Here is an 11,550-nt window from a genome sequence, read left to right as displayed (position 1 = left end):
ACATGGTCTCTCTGGGGTATATTCCCAGTAATGGGATTGCTGGGTCAAATGGTATCTCTATTTGCAATTTTTTGAGAAAGCGCCACACCGCCTTCCACAATGGTTGCACCATCTTACATTCCCACCAACAGTGAATAAGTTCTAGTTTCTCCACATCTTCGCCAGCATTTGTTGCTTGCTGTTCTGTTATATTTTGCTATTCTTACTGGGGTGAGATGATATCTCATAGTTGTTTTGCAGATGAGAGGGGTTTTTTTTGGTTTTTTTTTTTCAGATGAGAGTTTTTAACAGAAATATTTACTTTATCTCTGACCCTGGCGGAGCCCTCTGAGTTTCACAGGCAGGACTTTGGATATCTGGAAAAGGATGACTATAAGGGATCAGAACTTTTAATCTGGAAACCTAGGAGTGCCGGTGAACCCTGGCCTGCCTCAGTTTCCCAACCCATGACCCAGCCGCCAAGAAGGATCACGATCACGGGAGCAGATATTTCAGAGCTAGGCATGCACAACTGTGCTGCCGTGGGGATGTGAGGGATGACCAAAACGACATGGGGTTGGCATGTGCAAAGGCCTGGATGTAGCACTATTTGGTTTGGGGGTGGGTACATGGTGGAGGATGCCCCCGTTCCTGCCCCGTCACTCTGCCCACCACAGCCTGTTGGGTGCAAGTGAGCAGAAACAGACAATTTTGCAGAGAAGTGTCTGTGTGTCTCCAGGGTAACAAGGTCCTAGGTTCACTGTCAATTATCTCATCTTACTTGAATCCACCATCAGCACTTTTGGTACCACCAGTCAGAAGATCAGGAGATATATTGCAGTGGGAAAGTTCACTGTCAGGGACTGCTTTATAATACAGGAAAGCAATGATGAATGATGTCAGTTTGAAGACTAAGGTGCACCTGATTCAGGCCGTGGTCTTTTCATTCACTTGCTGCACATCTGAAGGCTGAATAATAAGGATGACAGAAGAATAGATGCCTTGAGTTGTAGTGTGGAAGACTAATACTAAACGGATTCTAAACTACCAAAAACATAAACAAGTGTCTTGGAAAAGGTCCACCAAGAATAGACTGACACAATGACTGCAGCAACGGACTCAAGTATGTCAGAAATTATGACGGTGGCACAGGATAGGACATAGGGTTATTCATAGAGTCACTAGAGGTCATATTCTATTTGACAGCACCTAACAACAGGCTCAAAAGGCCCAATACCAACAGTCTTATCTACTCCAATCTAGTAGCATCGCCACTGTGGTTCTGCTCTGAGGAGGACACAGGGTCTGGAAGGGCAGGGGTGTGGCCGTCTGTAGTCTTGTCCCAGTGGAAAATAAAGCTTTTTAAACCAGGGGCAGAATAGGCACATCTTGTAAATGGCTGCTTCTGGAGACAAGGGAGCCTGTCTGGAGGCTGCTTCAGGTGTCTGTCTCCAGGTACTGCAAAAGGTGAAGGAACTTGGGCGCCAAGCAAATGATTGCATTTGCCCTGAGGTTGCACTGCAATCCCAGTGACACAGAGTTTGAATCTACCAGCTGTTGGCAGGAGGATAGAAGGATGGGCAATCTACTCCTGTTTGATTCACAGCCTCTGAAAACCTGCTGGAGCATTAGGTATGGGTCGGTTCCAACTTGAAAGCAAACAAATTGAGGCACTTTAGAAGAAAGGCCTAGTGTTTGACTTACGAAAAACTGGCTCTTGAACACCCTGGGGAGAGGTTCTGCTCTGACACCCATGGGATTACAAGTGGGAACCGACTTGCCAGCAACCAGGACAGGTGCCCAGGAGCTCTGGTGGCACAGATTCAAATCCACCAATGGCTCCAGAGACAAAAGAGGACAGTCTCTCTCCATTAAGTTTTGCAGTCTCAGAAACCTGACAGAGGAGGGTTGCTCTGAGTTGGAACCAACTTGTGAGTGTACAGGTGTTAGGTGAAGGAGGACAGAGATGAGGCAGGGGGAGCCCTGAGCACTGTCCAGTGACCCCGGCTCACAGTGACCCAGAAGGGGCTGCCACACCAAGGTCAGCTCTTCCCTGGCCTGGCCAGGCAACAGAGACACCAGATGTGTAGGTAGAAAAGAAGCACGTTTAATGAATCTTTGGTAGAAATAAAAAAGAGGCTTTGTACACACATTAACAGGCCATGGTAGGGGGATAAGGCCATGGGGCATTCATCCAGGACAGGGATGAGGTATGTTGGGGCCTCCGAGGCCTGGGATATCGAGCAGGAAGTACCTCTCCTTCCCCAGTTGATGCTGGGCCTTCTGGCCTGGATCCCAGGAGGCAGAACTTCAAGGTCACTGACTGGACAGTGACCAGATCCAGATGAGTCCACTCCTCAGGAGAGGGCCCTGCCCATGGCCCAGTTCCCCTGGCACACTGCCTCAGCAGCAGCTTCCACAAGAACCTGCTGATCCCCAGCCTGACAGAAGTCACATCCTGAGCGGCAGCTGTCTCTGGCGGTGCTCTGCACCGTTACCTTGGGTAACGTCAGGACCACCGCCACCCCTGGCCCTAGACCACAGCTGGCAGGTTTCCACAGATCACCTGACCATATGGTGGCCACATCTCCACCATCCCTGAGAAGACACAGCCCGTCCCCTGGCCAGTGCCCAGAACTGGCATTGGTTCTTTAGCTGGTGTCCAGGCTGGATGGGAGTCAGTGGAAAGTGTTGGCAGGCTCGGTGCAGCCAAAGAAATCGGGGCCCACGAGGCGAGGGAATCCATCCAAGGCCTTTACTTTCACCGGGTCAAACTTCCAGTAGAGAGAGCCTCGCAGGAAGTAGGCATAGCCTGCAGAGAGAATACATCCTCTTACCATCCTGACAGACTCCCTGAGCCTCAGTCCCCCAACCCCATCTCCTCAGGAGAGCAGGTCCTACTCCTCTCCAGCGCTGACAGCCCAAGTTCTGCTGACTGGGCCACCTCTTGCTCAGTGTGCACTGGTACAATTATGACTGAGGGCCCTGGGCAAATCCTGACACAACTCTGACCCTCAGTCTCCTCATCTGCAAGCTATGGGAGCGGGTGGATGGGGCAGTGAGGAGGGTGTTAGAACAAGGCTTTGAGGCAAAGGCCTCCCGAGGCCAGCTGAGGACACCTCCTGCTCTCAGCTGCTGCCCACTTCCTGCCAGCTGTCACCCCACGCACCATCAGCATCCTGAAAGGCCGCCTCAATCTCTGAGGGCACCCCTCGCCAGTCGGTGGTCCGGCGGGGGACAGGACTGTCCACGCGGTTGGAGCTGGGGTGGAAGCGCCAGTAATCCTCGCCACGGAAGAAGTAGATCTTATTCTTCTCGGGGCCCCAAGCCAAGGCGGCATCAACTGGGGACCCCATGAGGCCCAGCTCAGAGAGGGGCACAGGTCCTCGGACCGGCTTCTCCCCATCATACTTCCAGTACTGGGCACCTGAGGGAGTGATTGTTGAGTACCTTCGAGACAGAGCCAACTCATCGCTGACCCTCCAGAGGGTTTTCAGAGCCAGTAAATTGCATGGGAAATTACCCATCCCTCTCCTCTAGTGGATCTGAACCATGTGCCATTGGGATTGCAGCACAGCTTCTTACCACTAGGGCACCGGAGCTCCCTGAAGGGAAGGAAGCTGCAAAGGAGGAGTGGGGGCCCCTGACTGACCCCACCTGCAGACCAACCATCTCAATTTCCTCCTCCTCTAACTTGCAAACCAGTCATGCCCATGGTGGCATCGTGCACCTGAGCACATCCCCTGGCTCATTGCTCCAGTGACTGGCACAGCTCCCCAAAGGCTCCTGGTTACTCCCTGAGCCCTGCTTCATCTCAGCAGCACCTGGCTTCTCAGAGCCCCTACCCCCACAACCCCTGCCTGCGGCCCTGTCCGCTGGAGAAGCTCCGGCTCTCCTCTCTCCAGTCAGAAACACAAGATCCAGGTGAACCAGGCCCAGGCCAGACAGACTCTCATGCCACCCCGGGCTTGTCCTCAGCAGAGCGTGCTGACCTGCCTAATCCCTAGAGGCCTCATGCACACAAAATTGGCTGCCACAGAGACCCCCTGTGTATCAGACCAACCACCGACTGATTATGCAGATGGTATCACCAGGCCTTTCTTCCAAGTCATCCTTGGTTCAAACCACCAACCTTTCAGTTGGCAGCACTTAACCCTGTGAGCCACTCAGGAGCTAGGCTGGACAGGGAGAAGCGTGAGGCAGGAATAGCTTTGGCTCATCCCATTTTGACAGCTGTATCCTCCTGGACCCCCTGGCTGAGCCTTGCTTTGGCCTGTCTATCCCTGTCCATCCCCTGTGGTGTGACATTTCTGACCCTGGAAGTCTCCCAACAGGGAGTGCTGGTGGCCTAATCCAAAGGGGGTTGTATTGCTAATGCAAAGGTGGTTCGAATCCACCATCAGATCCACAGGCAGGCAGTCCTATAAACTCAAGGGAGGGTCAGAGGTTTGATTCTGGCTGCACAGCAATGAACAGGTAAGAATGGAGGCCTCCCGAGGCCAGCACCCCCTCCACTCACCTCGGAAGAACCAGATGTGGCCCTGCGCATCCTCGAAGGCAGCATCCACAGAGCTCGGCAACCCTTCCCAGTGGCGAGAGGCCAGTGCTGGGTAGCCAGGCTGCAGCCGGCCTTCACGAAGCCGCCACACGAAGCTGCCCTTGAAGAAGAAGAGCTCACCACGGATGGTGGAGACGGCATCGAAGGATGTCTCACAGGCATCCGGCGGGACTTCCGGCTGGAAGGAAAAGGGCCATGCTGGGGCCACAGGGGCCAGCAGGTAGTGGCCACACCTACTGTCCCCTGCCGTCCCTGGCCTCACCTCCAGTTGGGCAATCTCATTGGTGTCCATGCCTGCCCGGGGGCCCAGGGTGCTGGGTGCTGACCGGGGTCGGCCATACAGATGCTGGATGCCCCTTCGGTCATCTGGGCTGAGGCTCAGCGGGTAGCGGAAGGTGTAGAAAGGGGACATGAGAGCTTTCGCTGCCGTAGTATGCTGTAGCCCCAGCACGTGGCCAAATTCATGGGCTGCCACCTGCAGGAGGTCGGTGCCTGGAGAAGGGGGAATAGCTCAGCACCTTGGCCTCTAGCCTTGTGACATCTAGGCCCAGACCCTACCCAGGAAGCCACCCACTAACTGGAGGTTGGGTCCTCAGCCCATACCCTGGTCATCCCCCACTGTCCATGTCTCATCATAGTCGAAGTGTACATCCCCTTCTCTGTGGGTCTTGGGGAAGAAGGCATGGGCCAGGATGCCCCCTGGCCCGTCAAAGGGCAGATTGTCTCCATGCCAGTACCTGCAAGGGGATGGGAAGAATGCCGGAGGCAGCCTGTGAGTATGGGTTGCCAAGTGGGGCTCGCTCCCATAGGTCCCTGAGGCCACCAAGTCACCTGGTGAAGTCGATCATGATGTCGGCACGACCCTCATGCACCTCAGTGAAGGTAAGTGGCGTCACCTCGCTCCATACCTGCAGGGCCTCCGCCACAGTCTGCCGCACCCGCTCCGGAACCAGCTGCCACGGGAACCGGAGAATCCTGTAGGAGGCGGAGGCCTGGACCACTTGGCCAAGAATGGCCTCTGACACACACACACATGCTGGGGCCACACGTGCGTATCTGTGTGTGGGTTTGTGGACAGAAGTGTCCCAGACACCAGGTCTTCCAAATCCTAGGTGCCAGGCCCAATTGCAGGGAGACAGTGGGCCAACACCACCTCTGTGCACGCAGCTCCTCATCATGTATATCTGTGGTTTCTCCCCTGTTTTCCATTGAGAGAACATGGAATTTATACACAAACACCTACCCACCCCTAACCGGGGCCTCCTTGCAGGGTATCAGCCAATCAAGGTGGCCAGGCACTGCGACATGTCCAGGAGCCCTGGTGGCATGTCCTATGTTGCCAAATACAAGGTCAGTGGTTTGAATCCACCAGCCATACCGCAGGATAAATGTGAGGCAGCCTCCTCCTATGGTCCTGGAAACCTGAGCGTCACCATGGGTTGGAACTGATGCTACAGCAGCAAACACTTTTTGTTTTGGGTGCTTTGCCTTATCCAAAGACACCCCAGGGCAGGCTACTCAGCAGGCCGCCAGGAGGGGTGATGAGTAGGTGATGAGATGCAGGCCTGACAGGTTAAAGAAGGGACAGGCCCCAGGCTCAGGTTGGCAGAAGTGGGAACATGGGCAGTGAGGGATGTTAGCATGTGTGAGAATGTCAGGGTATGGGCAGTGCACTGTGAGGGGAACATAAGCCCAGGCTTGCCTGGGCGAGATGACCAGCTCCCCAGGGTAGAGGACCACCTACCTATAGGTGAGGTCTGTTTTCTCCCAGCGCCCACCTGACAGCACAAACCGCTTTTGCCGGTTGCGGGCACTAATGTCCTGGGGCAGGTCAGGCACCCCACAGCGGGGCAACTGGGGGCCACGGGGTGTCTGGAGAGGCTCCTGAATGCCACGGGCAGGTGCCAGATTGCCAGGCAGAGCTGCATGTCGGGGCTGGGGCCCCCTCCTCACTGGGTGGTGGTAGGAGGCATCCTGGACAGAGAGAGACAAGAGGGCCTAGTCAGGCTTGAGGTTGACCCATTCCACTCTGACTGCCATGCTGAACCCACCCATTGCATGGAGGGACAACCTGGGAATAAGGAACAGAGGTTGCATGTGCTCACAGTCACACAGCAGGCTGGAGGTGGCACTGGCTACCCTAGAACTTGTTGCTAAGGCACCTGGCTGCTTCTAGAGGGCCCAGGCTGCCTCCTCCCGCCACTTGTGGGGCGAGCTGGGACTTGAGGGAGAGGAGATGGTGGGAGCTGCCCTGATTATGGTTTGGGGGAGAGGAGACAGTGGGGGCTATCCCTGATGAGGTCTATGGGAAAGGAGATTGTGGGGGCCTGCCCTTGATTAAGTTTGGGGTAGAGCGGATGGGGGGCTATCCCTGATGAGGTTTGGAGGAAGAGGAAATAGTGGGACTGTTTCTGATGATATTTTGGGGTGAGAAGATGGTAAGGGCTGTCTCTGATGATGTTTTGGGGAGAGGAGAATTTGGAGGTTGTTCCTGATGATGTTTTGGAGAGAGGACACAGTGGGGGGCTGCCCTGATGAAGTTTAGGGGATAGGAGACAGTGGGCCTGCCCTTGAACACACACCCAGGATTGGGCCCTGAAAAGTTTCCGAGGAGCTGCATTTAGACAGGGAAGCCAGTTCCCTTATCTCTCAGCCCCTCCCTTCTCTCACGCCATGAGACTCAGGGTACGGGGTCCTCAGCATGCTTTCCAAGTGTGGCCAGTACTCTGTTGACCTCCTGTGGAGGGCCGGGTCCCTACAGTGCAGCCTCAGTCCCTCTTCTTTAATTATTTGTTGTTGTCATTAAGTAGAGTACAACTCATAGCAACCCTATGAACAATAGACCTGCACCCTGTACCATCCTCACAATCTCTGACACACCTGAGTCTATTGCTGCAATCACTGTGTCAATCCACCTGGTTGCAGGTCTTCCTTTCTTTCACTGACCCTCCACCTTCTCAAGCATGATACCCCTCTCCTAACAACATCCCAAAGTATGTCAGATGAAGCTTTATCATCTTTGTCTCCAAAGAGCATTCTGGCTGCACCTTCTCCAAGATATATCTGATTGGTGAAAAAGAGCTCAGAGAGCCTGGGCAGAGTGGGGGCATGGCAAAGCAGGACCCCTGGAAGGCAGGTGTGACCGTGGCAGGCCTTGTGCCCAGCCCAAGCCTTCCTGTCCCTTGGTCAGCCAGTACTGTCAATGGTAGCTCTGCCCCAGAAAGAGCCAGGACACGGCCTCAAAGCCACACTGATTTGTTTGCTAGGCCCTGCAGTCCATCTTGTCTGGCGCCAGCTGCCTTCTCACAGCCATATTTGGGGTGCTGAGCCGGGCCGCTCAGGCCTCGCCTAACCCTTAGCCCTGGCACTCATTCCAGACCTCAGAGCAGCAGGCCCCTGCCCTCCCAGCTGCAAGAACACTCCCCTGGGAACCTGGAGCAATTCAGAGAATGAGGCCGGAGGGGCCAGTCCCCTCTATTTCAGAGCTTGCCTGTTGGGTGGTACCTTGCTGCCTCCCCGGGTCTCAGGAGCAGTGAACATACACAGACTTCCTTGCACCTGGCTCGTATCTCTTGTTAACCAAGCCCCTGATCATACGCACCTTGCCCAGGTGATACTAGGCACACCCACAATCTCCACCATCCCTGTCCCTTACCCCAGCCCTGCTCCACGGGGGACACACCACCCTTCCCCAGACGCCAAGATGACAGAAGACAAAGATGAGAAATCATTGAGCACCAACTGTTGTTCCCCAACACTTTGTAAACAAGCTTATAGAGCCTACACCCCCTCCCTAAATGAGGTGGGTGGACAGCTGAGGCAGGCACAGTGAACAGCCTATTTGTGAAACAAGACCCCTTGCCTATAATGCCTCTCAATGTGCAGGAACAGACCCCTAGCCTGCAGGCTCTGGGCACGCCTGTGAGTAGAACGCCTCCACTCCTGGGAGCAGCCTGCCCCCTAGCCCATCTTTTCCATCCCCTCTAAGCACCAGGGTCACCCCTGGCCAAGTGGCACCCACAGAGGAAAAAAAGCTGAACCTGATGCTTCAAAGACTGGTTCTGTGCAGAGGTGAGACTGGTCAAGTCCTGCCCGTGCTCACTCTCACCTTGCCCACCTGCCACATCAGAATGGGACGTTGGCCAGGGCTGAGACAGCATCCTTAAAAAAACCCCAACCCTGCCCCGCCCTGAGAATGCTCTCTTGTCAGTTCCCCACCCAACCACATACACTTGCAGTGGCCTGTGACATGGATCCCCAAGGCAGGAGATGGACAAGCACAGCCAAGGAGGGTGCCCGTATAATGCCTCTTCCTGGAGGATGGATGCCAGAAATTAAGGACCTTTGCTGCCCCTCAAGTTCCAGTGCACTGACCTCCGAGAGTAGTGAGCTGGAGGCCCTAGGGTTGCCACCTCTGTCTTGATATTTTTGGACCCCATTGCTCACCTACTGGGACAAGACACATGCCTCCTGCCCCCTGGCCACCCATGCAGCATCTCACCAAGTCCTCCCAGCCCAGGCTTCACCCCATCTTAGAGGAGTCTTCCAGTGCTGCATCCTCCAGGACTGTAGAGCTGGGGCAGGGTAGCCACCCCTGGGCAGCTGGACAGCAGACATCACTCCAATTCCCAGAGGAGGAAAGAGAGCCCAGAGAGGCGAAGGACTGGCCCAAGGTCACACAGTGAGTCAGGCTGGGCGCTGGGCCTACAGCCCAGAGCACCCTCACTCCAGCTTCTGAAAGCAGCCAAACTTCATATTTCCAAAGAACATTTCTTCTAGTTCCTTCTCTCTGCCTCTGTGGCTGGCTAGGAGCCTCTCCTGGCCTGCCCCATGGTCAGTGACCAGCTGGCTTGGTCAGGTCTCCACTTGAGGCACCCAAACCTAGGCCTTGGTCATACTCAAGGAATAGTAGGGGTCCAGATTCCAAAAAGAAATGGGAGGTGTATTTGTGCTACCAATGCAAAAGTATGCAGCTTTAGCCCACTAGCTGCTCAGAGGGAGAAAGAGGGGCAATCTCCTCCCATGCCTCTGAATACATGCTGGAGGGTCAGCTATGAGTCAACCCTGACTCGACGGTACTTACCAATAATAGGTAACAGAAGGGGTGACGAGACCTCTCTGCCTTAGTCAGGTGTGGTCCCTGAGAGGACAGTTACCCAGGGCTATGCTTTGGCTGAATCGCCTGGGACAGGAATGGGTGAGTAAACCGTTAACATGCTATTCTGCTAAGGGTGCAGGCTGTTAGGGATGGAATTCTGTCTGCCCTAAAATGTGTACTGTGGCCCTGAGCAGTGGACAGGATCCAGAACATAACAGGGTTTTTTTGTTATGCTAATGAGGCCCAATCAGTGTAGGGAGTTTTGAACCTGTCACTTCTAAGTGAGGTGAGAAGCACCAGAGAAAGAAAAGCAAGCACACCATGTAACAGATACGGGGTTCGAATCCAACACCTGCTCTGTAGAAGAAAGAAGGGCAATCTCCTCCTGTGGGATTTACAGCCTCTGAAAACCCGTTGGAGGTTCAGCTATGGGTCGGTTCTGACTCCACAGCACACAACAACAGCGGCTAATCCGATGGAGCATTGGAATGAAAAAAATAAAAGAAAAAAAGGTCCAGGAGGTGGCCTCAAGGCGAGGCTCAGCAAGGTCGTCTGCCTCAGTCACACAGCAGTGGGCAGGTGGCCCAGTTAGCCTTCTTGATGCATCTTGGCCCAATTAGCTGTAGGATAGGGCAGTGTCCCTCTACCAGTCAGGGGCTTTCATCAGCCCTGAAATCTGTGAAAGAGCAGAGATAAATATTTACAGAGTCCTACAGCCTGGTGACGCAGCCTGGAGATAAACCATGGGAGCTCTCAGTGCTGTGTGGCTGCTGTGGGCTGACTCCAGAAGTCTACACTGGCCCTACACCAGTGTCCAGGGTCCTAGACAGTTCCCAGTTGCAGAGGGCTCCCCAGGGTCATGTGGCTCAAATCCAGCTTTTTCCAATCTCAGGACAGGCAACCTCATCTGGAGTGATCCCTAACTCTGTCTTAGGATTTGGGAGACCCTCTGAATAAAGGGGAAGATGTTGGGTCTCTCAACAGGCTCACCCCTCATCTGGCTTATTCTGGTGGCCAATGCAGAGCAGGTGTAGTTGAACACAGAGTCCTGGCCAGACCAGTCCCTGGGGCTCATGTCACCATCCCCTGCCCCCATTCCTTCTGCAGCTGGTCAGGCTCTGCTCTGGTCACAGGACCAGGGCCAGACACCTGGTCCATCCTGTCACTCACAACTTCCTCTTCTCCCTCCTTTTCTTACCTGGACTTACGTTCAGCTCACACAATCACGCCTTTTCCTTCGCTTCCTGTTTCTGCCCACCCCCTCGCTTTCAGAGGGTTCTACCCTCAGCCTCGAAGATCCCTGACTCCCTCCAGTTCACACGGTCACCCTCAGGCCCTGTCGCCTAGCTCCCCGGAGCCTCCACATCCCAGGCACACACCAGAAGACCTCTGCGGAGCCTGCTTTGTCCCAGCCATGAATAGGACCCTGAAACCACGCCTTCCACTACCTGCCCCTCAAGAACTCCTGCTTCCCAAGTTTGGAGGGGGGCTTGAGACTGGCATCAAGTCTCTGGCTTCACCAGCCTGGGGTCTGGAACACAACACACGGAGCTTACTTTCCCCAAAGCTCCCGGACACCTCTGCATAGTGCCCCGGGCAGGTTCCCCGCTAGGTAGGTCCCCCAGACCGTCCCGGGCAGGTCCTGCATTCCCCCACCAACTCAAGCAGGTCCCCGCTTCGTCCCGCTCCCCCAGGGCCCCGGCGCCATCCTCCTGCCTCTGCGCCCCCGCGCCATCTCCTCTCCCCCGCCCCCTCCGCAGGTCCCCTGCACTGTCCCCCTAGGCGGTCCTGCGCCGTCCCCCCGGGCACGTGCCCCAGGCTGTTCCCGGGCAGGTCCTACGCCATCCCGCTCCCCCCGGGCGCCCGCTGGGTCAGGCCCCAGCCCCGGGCGAGGACTGCGGCTGGGCGAGCACTC

The 11,550-nt window shown here is 55.3% G+C and overlaps 1 protein-coding gene across 1 annotated transcript in view; it reads right to left on the bottom strand.

Annotated features, from left to right (window-relative positions):
- Window positions 1–2,657: 2,657 nt before the first annotated feature.
- MMP11 (matrix metallopeptidase 11 (stromelysin 3)) overlaps window positions 2,658–11,550 on the bottom strand; it is a 22,107-nt gene continuing 13,214 nt past the window's right edge. The window contains exons 4-10 of the mRNA XM_006903023.1: window positions 6,282–6,511; window positions 5,369–5,512; window positions 5,141–5,274; window positions 4,800–5,029; window positions 4,499–4,715; window positions 3,149–3,406; window positions 2,658–2,791 (exon numbers count right to left, since the gene is read on the bottom strand). Coding sequence (XP_006903085.1) covers window positions 2,658–2,791; window positions 3,149–3,406; window positions 4,499–4,715; window positions 4,800–5,029; window positions 5,141–5,274; window positions 5,369–5,512; window positions 6,282–6,511 — 1,347 coding nt within the window. The remainder of the gene's footprint in view (window positions 2,792–3,148; window positions 3,407–4,498; window positions 4,716–4,799; window positions 5,030–5,140; window positions 5,275–5,368; window positions 5,513–6,281; window positions 6,512–11,550) is intronic.

The sequence above is a fragment of the Elephantulus edwardii genome, unplaced genomic scaffold (assembly GCF_000299155.1).
Source record: "Elephantulus edwardii isolate Elephantulus edwardi_28Jun2011 unplaced genomic scaffold, EleEdw1.0 scaffold00494, whole genome shotgun sequence".
NCBI lineage: Eukaryota > Metazoa > Chordata > Mammalia > Macroscelidea > Macroscelididae > Elephantulus > Elephantulus edwardii.
This window is presented reverse-complemented; position numbering and strand designations above follow the sequence as displayed.